The sequence below is a fragment of the Amblyomma mixtum genome, chromosome 6 (assembly GCF_055824585.1).
Source record: "Amblyomma mixtum isolate Tamu chromosome 6, ASM5582458v1, whole genome shotgun sequence".
NCBI lineage: Eukaryota > Metazoa > Arthropoda > Arachnida > Ixodida > Ixodidae > Amblyomma > Amblyomma mixtum.
In genome coordinates, this window is record NC_143017.1 from 116,925,127 (window position 1) to 116,943,172 (window position 18,046).

The window sequence follows — 18,046 nt, forward strand, 5'->3', positions numbered from 1 at the left end:
TGCGATCAAAAGAAGCAACAGAAAACCATGAGAACACTTCTGTGGTGGTTTGTGGTTTGTGGGGTTTAACGTCCCAAAGCGACTCAGGCTATGAGAGACGCGTTTATCGACTGGTTAGATGTTCGAAAAGTACATAAATACCGTCCCTTGCAGTTTTAATTAAAAAGTAAATAATCTTACTTATGCATCCAAGCGCTGCATTATGGTAGGAGAGAAGTAGTAATGAAAGACTTAGAACTAAGTTCTACTGTGGGGCATTCTTTAGCGTGAGCGAAAATGTCAGTGCAAACGCGTCTTACCCTTCGTCTCCGTCAAAAATCTACCACTATGGTTGGGTATCGAACCCTCACCCTAGTGCCCGGCAGGAAAACGCTACAATACCTGAGCAATATTTGTGACCTTGTCCTTCGTTTTTTGCTCTGTTCCTCTCTTTAAGTATGCATTACCGACTCACCCACTACGCTATGTTGCAACACTAATCTATTACCAGACAGAGTAATGATCATTTGCGCGTTCAGGGCTTCGACCCACTTTCAAGGTAGCATAGTTGCCATTGTGGCTCAGTAGTTATGCTGGCCCGAAAGACGCGAGTTCGATCACGACCGCGGCGGTGGGACTGACATTCCTTGGATGAAATAGAAATGCTAGAGACCCATGTACACTGCGACGTCAGAGCATGTTAAAGAACCGCAGGTGACCGAATTTATTAGGAGCCCTACACTACTGCGTTAAACTGAGTCACTTTGGGACGTTAAGCTCTATAAACCAAACCAACCAAGGAAGTATTTTTAAGGGTACAGCGAGAACACATTGAAGTTGGATTGTATCGATAGTATACAGTTTCTAATCAACGAAAACGAACCATTTGTAAGCTAAAAAAAAAACAGTGTCGCCATCACCGGCAGATTTCACAAGTGAAATGCGTACGTCGACGCCAATTTCTGGGTACCGATGCAGGAGGCTACGCTGCACCATCATTAATGTTTTTTTTTTTTTCGGTAAGGACGTGACGAGTTTGAATCTACTGGAGCGAAGGCTGTTTTAATCACATTTTCTACGTGATAAATGCGTCTTTCCTCGCCGCACAAACGCCACCATAGTCAGAAAAAAAAAATGACATTTTCAGCGAGAAAAATAATTTGGAGTTGTCCTCAGCGCCCCTTTAAGGCTATGGTATTAGAAGCTATCGAAACAGAGTGTTTGAATGGTGTTAGGTTTTTTGCATCCAAAGAACCACCTGCCGATAAGGCAAGGACGCAGCCCACAGTACGTATCGAAGGAAGAACTAAACTGCAAGGCATCGTAACGTGAAAGACGCCAGTGATGAACATACAAACAAATAGCTTAAATATAGCACTTTCTCGTATTTCACGCTTTATTCCTGTTTCAGTAAATGAATAATAAACCGAAATTTATTCTGCCAACCAGTGACATTGTAAATCGCCATTTCAACTCAGAAGAGGAAAGGCTGCCTTCTTGTGAAACACATTCTAACGAGTGAAATGCAAGGGGGTTTTCTTTATAAGCACTTTACCAGCTTCAAGTGAAAATGCTGATTGTGTACTTAGCAAACTTTCTTCTACCCAGTGACTGTGGTATATACTGCTTGCGGTGGTGGCGTTCAGGTAGCGCATCCGCATTTGATACTTTCTTGTAACAATTGAAACCACCCCTCTGTCCGGAAGTCTCTAAAGAACATATTTTTCCCCCATAAGGCTTCAGGAGTGACATGAGGCAACATTCTTTTTATTTCTCACGCAGTCTCTGAATCCAAAGAAGACTACAACAGGAAATGCCCTCTTTTGTTTTGTTCCAGAAAAAGCTGCGGTCGAGCCACTTACAACGCCGCAGCAGGATGAGTCAAGCACTCACGAGGGGGTCTCCGTGGAAAGCTCCAGGAGCACGAACAGCACGGACGAAGGAACCGTGGAGAGCTCCACGACATCATCGAAAAATGCTCCTGCTCCTACTGACACGGATCAACCCGCAGGAAACTCTAGCATCAGCAACACAAGCGACAAACTCCCTCTTGTCACGTCGATGACGTCATCAAAGCCAGCGTCCTTCGCCGCAGGCCCGGGTGAAGTCGCGGCGCGCATTGTATCAACAAGAGCGCCATTATCAACAACTACCGTCCAGAATGTTTCGTCCGAGATCCCGATCGCCGCTCCAAGTGGCAACACTAGTCGTAAGCCGTTGCAAGAAGACGTCGCTGGTGAAGTCGCCGAGGAGGCTCCAAGCGTAGCAATCACGGTCCCCGCCGATGCCTCGACGACTCAAAAAGCGGTCGCTTCTTCCGTGTCCAGTAGCGATGAGACGACGATGGCACCCTTGCAACCAGAGCTAACGACCGGCCCTATAAGCAGAACCGAGCCCGTCAGGCTGTCCGAAGCGTCGCCCACACAACACAGTCCACGTGTATCCGAAGGCGCGCCTGCTAAAACTGCTCAGTCAGGTCCGAAAACCGCAAAGGCACCAAAGGCACCTTCGACTAATTCTTCTGAGACAAAGGCAATTTCCACGAAATCTGCCTCAACGCCTCCGCGTCGAGAAGTTGAAAGCCCGGCTTCGCCACTTCCAAGACACCCAGCGCTCTCAGTCGCCGCAATGACGAACATATCAGAAGGAGAGGAAGTCAGCATCACCATAATACCAGAGCAGGAGGACCCAGAACCAAAGACCGAGCGTTCTTCTCTAAGCGGTGTAGGAACTGAAAACGCTACATCTAAGGAATCTGTCGAGAGCGCAACTGATTCGGTGAAGTTGGCGCTAGCAAGCACGACAACAGTTCGAAGCTACCCCGTTTCGTACGTCAACTACAGCTCAGATGACGCTGATGATGATTCCTCTCAAGTAAAACCCTCGCCTGCAGAAACCGCCGAAAAGGAAAAGGCAACAAACCTGCGAACGATAGACTTTCACGAGTACTCGACCCGAGAGAAGCATCAGTCGATCCTGTCCCCGCTTCCGGCGGGGTCTCAAATGCTGCATCCCGCTGCCCCAACCGTCTCCGGTGAACGAGAAAACGCTACGGTGCACATACTTGCAGACCCCACGGTCAACGTGTCTGGCCTGAACTCGTCCACTTCCGTCGTAGTGAGCGTCTCCTTTTCCGATGAAGAAAATGAAACCTTCATGACAACGAACAACTCGACGCTATCGATACCCGCTCCGGAGCCTTCTCAGCCATCAGCCTTACAGAACCTAGGCTCAAATGTTAGCTCCGATTCCACAGAAGTGGACCGGAATTCCTCATCCGCTAGCAGTTCCAATAGTTCCGGCGGTCACATCTCAATCTTTCGCCCAGGCTCCCAGCACCACCGCAAGTACAGCCCTCCGACGAGGAAGACCACAGCCGCTCCATCGCTAAGCACTCCTGGTGTCATCGTCCCGAAGGGTGCAGCATCCTCTCCCCACCATCGAGCAGGCCTGCATTTGCCCACGCGCAAAACCACGGCGGCAGCTCCGGGCTCTCCGACGCAGAAGCCACACATTGGCCGCAGTGGTACACGCGCTCCGTTCGGCATCATCGGGAGCACGCGTCGCACGACCCTGGGGACCAAGGCCACCATCCGGCCGCTGACCAAGATCTTCGACCGAGCGCGCACCCGGTCGCACACGAAGGCGACCACTCCCCGGCCAGGCCGGGGACCCCGAGTGCGCATCACGACTGGAAAGCCCGTGCGCAAGGGCTTCCCTATTGGACCGAAGCCGACGCTGGCCAACGAGACGGCCTTCGACCTGGACGCGTACACGCGACTTCTGCACGTGACCCGGCGACCATCGCGGCCCCCCGAGCCGACGTGGCGGACGACCTTCTTCAACCTGACCGACCCGACGCCGGCGCCCAACGAGGTGGAGGCGCCCGTGATTCGCGTGGCTGGCATTGCCAAGATCGTGGAGGGCTGGGAGTGGTCTCCGCTCCTCGGTGACCACAACACGCACGAGTACCGGTACCTCGCCTACACCACTCGGCGGCTGGTAAGTCTCTTCTCCAGTTGTTTTTCTTCCTCGCATGAAATAGGCAGTTGTAAACATTTTAGAAAGATATAAAACAGAAATACTATCACAAAAACCTGTCTGCGCCGACATTCCTAGTTAAATTCGTTACAAGGAGGACAAGCGAGCAAGTAAGTTTTCCGGCAGCTGCAACACTAACACTTAGACCTAAACGCCCATTTACCAGCATTTTCACATCTGGACTACTGTCCAGTGTCCGAGTAAATAATTCTGCAATCGTACACTTACTGCACTTGAGTTTTTTTAGTCTGTCTGCTAAGCTAAGCTCACAAGGCTCATGAAGCGGTCTTGTTTCTTCAACGGGACTTGCCGGTCCGAACGCGTTTCACTATGCCCATGGGATTCACTGCGCACGTCGGCAATTACATATATCCTTTCCTTCGATTTATTCCTTCCCATCTTGTTTTCTCCGTCCAGTGTACGACAGGAGGCCAGAGACCCTATATTGCAATTACTCACTCTTCTGGGCACTTATCTTTGGATGATATCGCCTGTGACGTCATGGTAGCCAGAGAGCAACGTCCTTCGCTGGCTCCTGTACCAAAGACAAGGCTGACTTCTGGCAGAGAAGCAAAGGAAAAAGGGGGAATAATTATTTTAAAAAAAAGAACTAAGCATTGATGTGACCATCATCTCTGCCTCTCTCTTTGTTATCATCTCCCTCTGGAACTATTTGTAGACCGTCTCTGCAGTATGCCCATACTGCCGTTTCGGCCTTTCAGCTCCTCTTGGTTGTTATTAACGTGAGATATTTTTTGGAAAGGTAATCCAGAAACCTCTTCATGTCACGTATGCTCATTGTTTCTTTGTCATCTCCGCCGCAACAGAACACAAAATCATTTTTAATGTCAGACAAAAATGCTATGCCAGCATTGCCATTCTTAATACCGTTGGCACGTTCTAGAATGGAAAGCTAGGCTAGTTGGTAGTGAAGCGCTCTTTCTTTACTGCTTCCCGAATTAGTCCATTAATCGCTAAGTTCGCTTGCTGCCTTTTTTATGCTTGCGATATGCGCAGCCCACTTGCATTTATTTCGTTTCGTGCAATTAAAATCTACGTTTGGTTTACAGAGCTAGCCCTTTTTTCTATTTGCTTTTGTCATTAGCACTAAAACGTAAAAGTCATGCACAAGAAAGGTTACAAATGAAACATTCTACCAAGATAGTCAAAGCAAAAGGCGTTTGAAGTACGCCTGACAAGTCCGCGCCTCCTGGCGAGAGACATTACACTCTAGTTTCTTTACTTGGTCAATATAGAAGTGGATGCAGAAATTACGTTATGAATTTCATATCGTACACAAAGGAAACTGGTGAGGTGATGTAATCATTTCGTTCTGTTATATACACTCAAATTATAGGTACTGCAATATATACAAGGAACTGTTCTCAAAAACAAAGACAACACTGCGTGAGCAGTAAAAGTATTAGTCTCAAGAAGGCACGAAAAAGAGATATTTTCGCGGTCTTATAACCATAGAACTTCCAAGTCATCGCAGGAAAAAGTTCAGCAAAGGATAGATCATTTTGATCATGACCTGTGGTGCATAAAATTATAGAGCTCGTAGCGCAGATAGCCGTGAGGACCGGAAAACAAGTTCTCATTATACACGTTCCTGGTTACAGAACAGCATATTTATTTATTGAGACTAGTTGAGCGTGAGGTGCGCATTGTGGATTGCATGCTCAAAGAAGCAAGTTCCTTGCCTGCAAATAAACCTCGCTGCAAGTTGCAGTTAAGTTGTTTCCCGCGTAAGTCGGTCCATTTTTTTTTTACCCAGAAAAGTGTTATGTTTGCAGATAGATTCGCAGTCGCCTCAAGTTGCTCATTTATGAGCATGGAGGCGCATTTTCTGATGGGAATTCGGTCATGATTATTGTGTTCTATGACGAGAGTGATGCAGTCAAATAGAGCATATATGTTTTTTCTTTCTCCTTTGTTCCAGCTCTCATCAGTGTTCCGCAGGACCACTGAAGGAAGATACCTGTACCGGGTAGACATTGACGGATTTAGGTGAGCTCTGCGATGTATCAATGCGGATAAGTTCGCTAAGCCAGCTTCTGCCATATTTTCGGAAAACCTGTCATTATAATGGGCTTAAGCATGGCGCATTTCCTCGGTTGAGAACAGAGATTAATTCACAAAATGTGAAGGTGTTGATGTACATCTTTGCTGTGCTTGCTTTATTATTTATTTTAGGAGCATGAAGGTATACGTTGTGTTAAAGAAACTGCGAAATCGACATAAACAATATTTATAAATTTATGCACTGGTACGATCATTAAACTGCATATCGTGCACTTGACGCAGTGCATTCTGTGATGGTAGCGCGCTTTTAAAATCTCTCGGAACATCGCACGTCCTTCAACATATCAGCTGGGAGATCAACCTCAGCGGCTTAATTACGCTTCCAAACGAATGTGTACCTCGCGAACGCGCCTCTCTCTGACGTCGTTAAGTGGTATGCAAGCGTTTGTGCCTCGTCGTAATTCGGTGTGATAAAGCGGCGCACCTGGTTGCACTTGCTCTTTCCATCTCGCCTAAAAAGAAATATTATCGTAGTATCTAAGTCGCCCGTACTCTGAGTCCGCCGTGCGATATGGGCAACAGTTTTTCCCTGTCTTTCTCTATCCATCTCGCCATCTTCGGCGAGTGCTCGTAAAACCGACACCAGTGTAGCGCAAGCACGGCGTCCTCCAGGAGGCTGGGAGGTTTCGCTCTGCGAACGGCGGCGAAGTACTAACATTCGCAAGTCGCACACAGGAGTCAAATGTAGGTGAGGCCGCGCGACGGGCTTCAGGTCTTGAGGTGTATAATTAGGCCGCACCTGAGGCCAGCAGGTATCCCGAGCGGCGTGCGTCTTTTGACATCGTTAAAGAGCGCACTGTCACGCACAGTAAACTACCTCAGGGATGCATAATCAGTGCACGCTGTAAGCCAGATGATTAGCTTAGTTCGTGCAACATAGTAAGGAAGCGCGAAGCCGTTATCACTGAATTTAATGTCCGCATGATTGTACGAAAAGACTTCATGAACAGCGTTTGCGGAGGTGTCGCAGCTTTCTTAGAACAATTATCTTGTCTTTATTTAAGAACACGTTGTGTGTGGAAGCGAGCGTGTAACATGAACGCAACATTTATTTCACAAGAGTGCGTTTCTCTTATGTTCCCCTGCAATCAAGCCAGAACAACGCATAAGCCTGTAATTTCTACCTTAATTTGCATCCCTATAACCAGAAAACCTCTGGCGGATTTTTTCTCTTCAGTCTATAAGCATTCATCTTCGCACGCACATCCTCAAACACGCAGTCCTGTGGGGAGGGGGGGGCAGTTAACTCCCTTGGTTGTTCGTAAATGCCTTCAAGTGTGTTTAACTTAGTAGTGCCTGGATGAACTCCTTTCTTCAAGCTACAGCAAAACTCAGAATCGCTGACGGATTTTATCTTCCTTGAGTTCATTTAGTTTCTTTCTAACACACAAGATTGTGGTTCTGGAACTTGACAAAAGGAGTTAAGCGGGTAGCGTTTGCGATTGACAGTTTGTGAAGGTTTCTGAGCTTTGTGAAAGCTCAAGTGTAATTTGCACTTCAGACGAATGTCTTCAGACGAATGTCTTAAACTTAAATCCATGACTCGAGGAGAAATAGCAACAATCAGCATGTACTCGAGCACAAACTCAAGACCAAAAAAAAAAAAGTTTCGCTGCTCTTTGACGATAATAGATGCAGAGAAAAGGACCTATCACCCGGCAACGCAACGTGGATGGGGCGCCTATCGGCGAGGCGAGGCGCTCTTATCGCAGCGTGACTCACTACTAATCGGCTTTGCAGTCATCCCCCGTCATCTACAGCTTCTTTCGTTATCCGCTTTCCAGCCAAATATTACTTGTTTCTTCTTTCTGTCTTCATCATGTCCGTCCTACAGGCCCACAGAGCTCGAAGCCAAGGCACGGTAGAATACGATGAGTGAGAGTGGATGGCTTGTCCACGTACGCGATGAAGATACTCGTCATCCGCGATAAACGAATGAGGACGGGCGATCTCGACTCAAGGAGCGAAGGCGACCCATCCACTTAGCCGGGCAGTGTGCCATGAACCAGTTTTATTAGTATTTATTTTTATCTCAGAGTGCCCATTTCTTGCGGTCAAAATAACTCCTTCAAGAAAAGTTAGCCTCGCCATTGCCCGTTAGCCTTGCCTTCTCTTCGTTACCCTTAAGGGCCGTCGGTTACATTGTCTTCATTACGTGCCGTGCCCAAGCCTATTTCTTCCTCTTTATCTCGACTAGGATGTCACTAACTCGTGTTTGATCCCTGACCCACTCTGTCCTCTTCCTGCATCTTAACGTTAAGTCTGTCATTTTTTTCTTTCCAGAGCTCGCTGCGTTGTTCTTAACTTAAGCTGAACTCTTTTCGTTTGCCTCCATGTTTCTGCCCCATAGATGAGTACCGGTAAGATACAGCTGTTGTATACTTTTCTCTTGAGGGATATTGGTACACTGCCATTCATGATCTGGGATAACCTGCCATATGCGCTCCCCTCCATTCTTTTTCTTCTAGTTATTTCCCTCTCATGATCTGGATCAGCTGTCACTACCTGCCCTAAGTAGACGTATTCTCTTACTACTTCCAGCACCGCGCCATCAATTGCGAACTGCTCTTCTCTTGCTAGACTGCTGAATATTACTTTGCTTTTTGCATGTTAATTTTTTGCCCCACCGTTCTGCTCTGCCTTTCTAACTTATAGATCATGCTTTGCAGTTCATCTCCAGTACAGCAGAGAGAAAGGAGCAGACATTAACGGCTATGACAACGCAGACGCTCATAATCATCATGATCTGTGCCCTTCTCCTTTGTGGCTACAGCTCCTGCGCTTTCAAGCACAAACTGCCGACGTACTCTAAGCGGCACCGCAAGTTAGAAGCGCGCGATTTCGGTTGCTGGCGGTCGGCGTCATCGCGTGACAGAAATTGCGATTACTATGCATTATGCGTCTCATTTGGGATCGTTACGTCAGTCGTCAGCCGGCAGAGCTGCTCGAGTTCTACAAGCGTTCTTTCGAATCCCACTGGGAGCTCTAGAGAGGTTTTTTTCTCTTATGTGCCTGATAGCAGTCGAGCGAAAAATTCTGCTTTGAAACCCGCTCGTGCCAGATTAAAAACAACACGATTTCGGGCTATATTTTAGGGAGGCTGCCGATGATGGCAGGTCGAAGTATTTCATGCTCAAAAAACAGTATAACGGTATAGCAGTATTATAGAGTATAACTAGATCTAACCTCGTATTTCCTTCATTCTCTCTGTAAGTTTCTTTTCTCTTCTCTCAGAAATTTTGCAACGACATGACGTTGACGATGCTTCCATGTATGCCACAGATCATTTAGATAGCCTGGTTGCTTGCTTAGTTTTTGTTTTTTGAAGAATTAAGCTGTCTTTGAAAAGGAATCACCGACTTTGGTTTGAACTAGCTGTTCGTTTTCCTGCTCGCCTTTGTAACAAAAAAGGTTTCACTTGCTTTCCGCTCCATTCTGTTCCGGGAGCCACCATCTAAAGCAGAGCAGCCTGCCATACTGGGATTAGACTCTTCATCACGTGTCCAAGGAATGAGCTTATTTGTGCTGTTCAAGACGAGCTTTTCCTCGCGAGGCTCTCCGTTTTGTTATCAGATGTCTGCCGAGCTTTTCTGCCTGATGAGCCGGAAGGGTATCAAAGAAAAAGGACACTGCAGCGCCGGTGTCGGTGGAACGGACGCAGATATAGCGCTTTTGCGAGGCCCGAGAGATTACGACTTAATGTCGGCAAATCCCTTCTCGTGAAAGTAGGCTCTCCTCGCCTTTCGAGAGCGCGATGGTTCGCGTGCTCTGAATGAACGTCGATAACGGCGCAGGACGCTAGAGCAGGCTTTCACGTCTTCTTTGCAGCATACTTACCCCTGCGACTATCTCTCCTCCTTCGGTGTGAGCGTGCTCCTAGTACCTTCCCTTGCCCATTGTCACACTCTTCTATTTCTCTGTAACAAGCCCTCTCCACTCATCTTGGATCATGCAGTTCCTTATTCTGTCTTCTCCCTGGTCTCAACCTCTTGGGGATCAATATTTTCACAGGCATCAAAGAGTTTCTCGAAGCTCTGTTTTATGCGTTCATTGATGCTCTTTTATTCGTCTGTCGTCGTTCAAGCACGTTTAGTTAAACTTCCTTATTTTGCCTCTTACATAAGGATGGTTTGTGATCGTGCCGAGAACTTGTATTCCTCTTTTCGTTTTTCATTCGCTTCTTTGCACTTTTTTTCTTTTGCACTCAACGTCTGGGGTAGACGGACAGCGCCCTGCCTCCGGCACTTTTCACAACCTTGATTTTTACTTTTTCTACTTCCCAAGATCATGACGGTTTAATTCGCTCGTGCTGATATTCCAGACGTGAAGAAGCTTTTCTTTTGTGCTCAGGGAATCCGCACTCACAGTATAAGAAGCTTTTGTGCGAGTTCTGTGCCGCTTCTCATTGCGCTTTTGAACTCCGTATTTTAAATTTTATATTAGCATTAAGCTCATGGCTACCTTTTCGTGTCTTTCAAGTTTTGCTCGCCGTTTTTCTGAGGTCGTTAGAAATTTTTCTCCTAATTAAGCAGTGTCATCTAATAGTGCGGTGGAGGTTTCTGAGAACCGCACGTGAGCCTAAACTTCTGTTTGTTTCAAGGGATCCGTAAGTTGTGTTAGAAAAGCTATTATTTGGCAACACTGCGTGTTGAAAGCGGCTGTAAATAGTGGCAGAACAAAAAGGCCTCTTTTGAAAATGAATGCCAGTCACAATGCGCCGCCTTTTGACCGTTCTAACCTTGCGTTACCCCACCTGTACCGGTTCGTTAAACCGTACTTGTGGGTCTCTTGATTAATGAATATTTAGCATTAGCTAAATGGCTGTTAAATTATTAAAGTGTTTGGCTAGCCTCCTGCGAACTAGATTGACACATCCTCTCGATCACTTATTCATCCTTGCCTCTCTTCCACCGTACTAAGATGTTTACGTGTTTGGTGATGTTAGAGCAGTAAAGCATTCCTTTTGGGACGCTTTGTTAGGAGTTGATGTCGACAAAATCCTCTTATTGCAGTAAATGCCATGTAGAATAACAAACCTCACTTTTATCTTAGTGACAGGATGCTGCTTATTATCAGTGAAATAATGGGTTCGAAGCCATCACCACCGAGAACCAAACAATTATTACTAGTTCCGGCCATGCACGGGCTTTTTCGAAGTTTAAGTGCTGGGGGGAGAATGTGGCACGATCCCCGACGCCAAACGAGGTACAACACATTTTTGATGAGCAACTGATTGCAGCATTTATAGAAAATAGAGCTGTTTTACTCATTGCTCTTGTTATCGGTAGACTGGAGAACTAAAACTGGCAACGAAAACCGCCATAGTAACTACGAGAGGATGGCCGACTGAGCTTTCTCGGTTTCTTGTCTTGAGACGGAATAGCGCGCATAGACGAGACACGGAGGTTGCACACGCTACCAGCGAGTTATGAGTTGCGCTTGCGTTCTGCGTTTCCGCCGTCTCTTCGTCTCTTGTCTGTGCGTCCTATTCTTTCACAAAGCAGCCACAGCATGTCACAGCGGCAGCCAAGAAATGAAGAGCTTAAAGTGGCTTTTGTCTGCCAGCTGAGAGCGACATACATGTGTCCTGTTTTTTTTTTAATTTCTTTCCTTCGAAGGTTCGGCATAGTACAAGCGCATCATATCTGCACAGCCCAAGCTCTGATGAAATAATATTTCCAGCAAATCCCTGGGGAAGAGCATGCAGAGTACCCACAGCATCACAGTTCTATGAGTAATGTGAAATGCACAGCAATCCATGGCACTCACTCTGCTAAATTTTACTGTCGCTGCGCTGCAGAACGGGCCACTCATCAATCTACACGCGCTTCTTGTAGTGCACGCCTGGAGTGACAATGCAGATTAAACTATACACAGAATCACAAGTTAACACAAAGTAATTAAATAGATACTACTTGGGCCCTAATTACTCCTCTCTATATCGCATCTTTAAGTTATCCCCTCCCTCTCATTCTCAAATGAGAGGCTAGAGTATTCTAGCCCGCTTTTTACAAATTGCATGAGGTGGGCTCCTCTGTCATTTCAGTCCGGGCAGTGTCATCGTGGACTACTTCGTGCTCTTCTACCAGCGAGGCGGGCCCGTGGACCCTGTGGAGCTTGCTTCAGCCTTCAACGCTCAGCTCGGTACTAACGGGTCACTGGGCGAGGAGTTCTATCTGGACCCCACGTACACGCAGTTCGAAGGTATGCCTATTTTCTCTCTCTCTCTCTCACTCTTTCTCTCTCCGAAGAATGTAACGTGCGAAGTTTAGGCTTCTAGATTTCTACGAAGGGCCAATTAATCCCAGCAAATATTTAGAAAGGCAAGCAATATGTCCTGCAAGTTTCCGCCTTATATTTCTTCTCCTTTACTCTTTAGCCAATGGGCGGTTCACTTTGGCCAACCTAGAGAAATAAAATCAATATTGCCGCGGCTGGGATTCGAACCCGCGGCGGCGCGAGCAGTTTCGCTGGCCACTGCACGAGAGGACTATGCTGTAGCCGCAATGATTCATGCCTCCTGTTAAACTGAAATACACTACGGCGTCTCTCATAGCCTTAGTCGCTTTGGGACGTTAAACCCCATAAACCTAAACCTAACCTAACTACCGCGCTGTGCATGGCACGTCATCGTCTTCATCAACTTTTACCTGCGGCGCCAGCAGATCAAGTCAGCTTAACCTAAGCCCAGTACCGTCGCCAGGCGTGCCGACGACCCAGCAAAGCAAAGCTATGAGCCAATCAGGCTAAACACGTACTTTCTCATGTCTACTTAGTTTAACTACGTTAAAACCCTACGAAATTTTCATTCGTATTCGGCTCTGCGCGTGCACTTGATATGTGAGGGGCACCTTGTTTGCTCCCAATGCAGCATTAGGGAAAAGCTTCCCGTCAGCTCTCCGACAGGGTAGGGCAAGCCGCCAGTCGACGTCACCTCACTCTCTACTAACTCTCGTCTGCGCTTAGTGGCGCCATCGTTTCAGGTCTGTGCGGACTAATGCCCCGGAATGACGTCAAGTCAAACAGTCCACAAGGAGCAGCCATGCATGCAGCTTACTTTGCGGCGCTGCCACAAACTTTGCTACTTTTTCGAGACCAGTGCTTTAAGAGAGGAACCTACGGAGGAAGAAAGAGAGCGAGGGTGTTGTTGTTTTCGGCAGATGGCGGGGGCGGCTGCACGTTCCTTTCACTTTACCAAAAATGCGGGGCCCGCTAATTGCGGAAGCACGCTGGACTAACGACACGCTACGCTAAAGACATTCCAACGCGCGCTTCACACCTAGAGCATGGTAGGAGACACGGCGCTCCGCCAGCGGCTGAGTGGGTAGCGGACGAAACAGCGCTAGCGTTCGAAGGGCTCTTGGCTTCAAAATGGCGGCACGCAAAGTGCTGGATCGTTGACAGCGTGAGCACAATTTCTGCGAAAGCTCGCTTAGCTTTCGCGAAAAAAAAAAAAAAGAGTGGGACGAGGAAAAATGGCGCCACATTTTGGATCGGTCGGGTTGTCCGAAATCGGGGGATCCGAAATCGAACGCGAGCTGTGGGAGTGCGCCGAGTGAGAAGAGGGGTAAGTATCGGGTTCTGAATGATAGGTGTGAGGAAAGTAAGAATAGGATAATTTTGTCGCTTTCGGGGAGAAAGGCAAGAACCAATAATGAAAGCCTCGATTCTGGGCGGGTCTCCCACGTGGCGACAGATCCTCGCCTCTCTTTTTGTCCTTCGCGACACCTTGTTGAAACTGCTGTCTTTTTGGTTGTTCTCTCAGCAATCCCATTTCCAGCTAAACTGAAGCCATCCCCGCAAAGCTGTAGTTGCTGAAGTAGAGGTCCAAGGGATCTAGGGATGACTACCGTTGCTAAGCATATTCGCCTATGAAGAGTTATTGAACAGGAAGCGGTAGGGAGGGGGGCTGAACATTTACGTTGGCACATCAGAAGCTTCCATCAAACCTTGCTGTGTGTGTGAAAAGTCTCGCATAACCGTTTCCATTATCTTTTTTTCTTTTCCGTTGAAAACATGTTGATCGCACTTGTGACGTAACTGGGCTTTTCTTATCTTTTTGCATTCTTGTCTGCGTCCTCCAGTGGTCGGTGTGGTTCGGCCGAAGCCCCTGGCGTCCTCCTCCGCCGAGCCCCCCGTCCCACAGTGGGCCATCGCCGTCATCGTCATTGCCACAGCATCTCTCATCTTCATCGTGCTCTTCGGAGCCGTCACGGTGAGTTTCCTAACTCCACCTGTTCTACTGAGAAACATCAGAGCAAAGGGCTCGGGGCACGCCATGTGCACGCGCAGTCGAGTGTTTATGGAACACATTATTACCGAAAAAAAAATAATTTCACCGTCGACTTTTCGTACAGCTTGAAGTACACATACGCAGCCTGATTTCAAATGCGTGATTTACTCAGTTCCTCACTAAATCTCAAGCGTTGCACCCTAAATGAAAATAGTTAAATTTCCACAAACCGTGGGTGCACAAATACCGCCCAAGCACAATACCACTGCCTGATTTAAAGTCCGCATAAATGGAAAATTCAGCTCTTTGCAGCTGAAATATTGCGCCTCTATTAAATAGCCGGATTTAGTCGGGCTTATTTGACGACAAGATTGTTCGAGCTTTAATTTTTACTTTAAAAAAAAAGGCATGATTTCAAGCTAAACTCGTACAAGCGCGATTCCAGCTTTTCCCTTTCCTTGGAAGCTGGGCGAAAGAGTAAAGCTATTTTCCCAGAAAGGCGACTTTCAAAAACCTGGAGAGCTTTACGTCTTGACGAGATTTCCGTCCTCGCAGCGTCGAGTTTTGTCCTTTTGCTTCGCTTTTTTTTTTCCAGAGCAGGGTGTGTTGCTGAGCAAGTTGGTTTGACATTCTGAACATTGTAACGCTAGCAGACGAGAGACGAAGGAAGGACGAGACAGCGCACTGTCTGTCTCGTTCTTCCTTCGTCCCTCGTCTGACAGCGCTACAATGTTCAGAATTTTTTTCTTGTGGTTTTCTTCAAGAACATCGGAGATGAGCGAGGCAAACTGTGCTGCTTTCTCAAGTCGCAAACTTTAGTTTTAGTCGCTGTGCCGTTTGCAATACGTGCGTACTTTACTTTAGCGCGTCTAGTTCAACAGTATGATCAGAAGGTAAAAACATGAATAAGAAAAAGAAATTGAGGGGGTGTCACACTATCCGAAGACAGCTTTCACCTCTCGTCTATTCCGTGGCGTGCCTTGAATAGGAAAAATAAAGGAATAGGTAACGACTCTGGGGTTTTCACTCGTCCTGCTGTTTTCTTCACCGAGAGCCGGGGATTTTCCTCCGGAAGTTGGCGCTCTTTAAGACCCGCACTTCCGGGCTGCCCGGAGCCCGTATTCAATGTGCCCCATCCTCCGGACACTCCTCGTCAACCCTTCTCCGGTGTCGGAACCAAAGAAACTATTGTTTTTCCTTGCTCGGCCATCACTGGCCGTCTTCTTGTTCGCTTTCTTTTTGTTACAGTTCTGCGTCCGGCCTCTGTTCCCATCCTGTTTCTGTTATTTTTCTGCTTCTCTTCAGCGAAAGAGAACGTTCCGTAAGCTGAAATAGTTTTTTTTTTATTTCCTGCTGCTTTTCCTTTTCATTCTCGTGGTATTTTTGCTGGTTCCTTGAGACTTTTCCGGAAGGCTTCCACTCGCTCTGCTGTGGTGTCCAGAGGCCCCACATGACGAGTGCTTCCCAAGAAAGCAAACAAAATAAAAAGCGCTTTGTCCCAGATACTAGTTTCCGCTCTTGACGATCAGAAGTCGTTGCTCGGGGGGACAATTTTATATTTGTTTTTCCTCTGCTTTACTGCTTGCCTGCTTCTCTCTACCCTTGTGTTTGCGTTATTGGGTGGGAGGCCTGCGTGTGTGCGCGTGTACATCGCTAAAGACAGCCACCCGCCGCGGTGGCTCAGTGGTTACAGCGCTCGGCTGCTGACTCGAAAGACGCGGGTTCGATCCCGGTCGCGGCGGTGGAATTTCGATGGAGCCGAAATTCTAGAGGCCCGTGTACTGTGCGATGTCAGCGCATGTTAAAGAACCCCAGGTCGTCGAAATTTCCGGAGCCCTTCACTACGGCGTCCCTTATAGCCTGAGTCGCTTTGGGATGTTGAACCCTAATAAACTAAACTAAACTAAAACTAAACTAAAACTAAACTAAAACTAAACTAAAACTAAACTAAAACTAAACTAAAACTAAACTAAACTAAACTAGAACTAAACTAAAACTAAACTAAAACTAAACTAAAACTAAACTAAAACTAAAACTAAATCCAAACTAGAACTAAACTAAAACTAAACTAAACAAAACTAAAGTAATGACAGCCAGTTACTATTTCGTTCTTGCAATGTTTATGCCATCAGCCGTCCACTCTCCGTCCACTACTGCTTCAGCGTCCATCCATGGTTTTGTGTTTACCAATCAAATGAAAGATACCAGACAGACGAAATAAATGCAAGATACCACGTCAGGAGAATAGGATGAAATGTTAGGTCGCATGAAATGCTTCACCAAGACATGTTTATGTGTACTCGAGGGTTGCGATGGGAGGAGGGGGGGGGGGGGGGGGGTGTTGCGACTGAGAACGTGTAGCGTCTTTTCTGGTAGAGCTTTTTTTTTTTTCAGTAGTCTCTTCAGTATCTCAGTATCTTCATACGTCATTGTCTTCAAGCCATATCCAGCACTTTCTCCTTGCCGTTGTTCTCTCGCAGATCTACGGTCGCACTGCTGAGCGGCGCAAGTACAGCAACCGGTTGCAAGATGACGACCTAGAGAACGTGACGTCATCTCCCAGCAAGGACTGGGAGAGCAAGCTGGCGGCGTCGTACGAGAACTTCGCCGCAGACAGTGTGTACGACACCGAGGACCTGCACTCGCCGCCTCCTCACGATCCGTTCCATTTCGACGAACGGTACAAGGTAATACTGGGCGAGCCTTGGGGGCACTGAAGTATGCTAACCTGTGTCAATTTCACGTTAACATCGGCAAATGGGACACTGCAAAAGTTTGCTTGCTGTGGAGCCATGAATTGCACCTAGTAACTAGTTCTCACGTACATGTTTGCTGAAACGCGGGTAGAGTTGCAAGAATTAGCAGTGCACAAATGGTGTAAAAGTGCAAGCAAAATATAATAGGAGGCTGAAAATTGTTGATCCTTTAGTTTTTCTCGGATTGTACGTGTAAAAAAATTATGGCTTTCGTGTAGTGCATGGTACGGCCTTTGTTGCAGTGCGCTTTTCTGCTGGTGTAGAACCGCGCTAGGTGATAGAGTAGTTAGGGACTTACTACTGTAGTTTGTTTCCAGTTAGCTTTGTTATGTCTACGCTTGCACTGCGGGTTGGAATCGCGCTTTAAATTACGCGAAATCGGTACTTGTCTCCAGTAATTGTGTTTTTCTCGAATAATTGTATACTGGGTACCAGAGAAAGATTCTAAGGGGCGCTAAGGAATACCGGCATCCGGTGCAGGTAAAATACTACCCTGACCTCTGGGCAATGCCGTCTTCCAGGAAAGCATACGCATTTGTGTGCTAGTTGAAGCACAGGGAAGTCCAGAATATACATTTTCATTTGTAAAGACTATAGCGTCGCGTTTCCCGCATTATGATATCAGGGCCGATGTATTATAACGATTCGTTTTCATCGATTCTCGTCCGCTGCAGTGAGTGACGGATCGCGGTGAAAGCGGATCCTTGCGCTCACTTGTGCCGTTTGTAAATGGCACGAAGAAAAACAAAGCAATCTGATTCAAAAGCAATTATTACATTATCGCGGCCCAGTCTGTCTTTGCCGTCGTAATGTCACTTCTCGACATGTATGTTCTGCAAAAGCCGAGAAATGTTCCACAAATCTTACTCGCTGAAACACACACATAATGTTCTCTTTGAACTCGTCTTCACATTGATTTCCGATATTCACTGTGCTGTGTGCGTTCCTTCCT

General features: G+C 47.1%; 1 protein-coding gene across 3 annotated transcripts in view; it reads left to right on the forward strand.

The window, feature by feature from the left end:
- LOC149340152 (uncharacterized) overlaps positions 1 to 18,046 on the forward strand; it is a 207,733-nt gene that overhangs the window by 180,155 nt on the left and 9,532 nt on the right. For all 3 annotated transcript variants that reach the window (XM_089548897.1, XM_089548899.1, XM_089548900.1), the window contains 5 exons: positions 1,817 to 3,981; positions 5,963 to 6,030; positions 12,152 to 12,309; positions 14,190 to 14,320; positions 16,819 to 17,025. In XM_089548897.1, the coding sequence (XP_089405023.1) occupies positions 1,817 to 3,981; positions 5,963 to 6,030; positions 12,152 to 12,309; positions 14,190 to 14,320; positions 16,819 to 17,025 (2,729 nt within the window). The remainder of the gene's footprint in view (positions 1 to 1,816; positions 3,982 to 5,962; positions 6,031 to 12,151; positions 12,310 to 14,189; positions 14,321 to 16,818; positions 17,026 to 18,046) is intronic.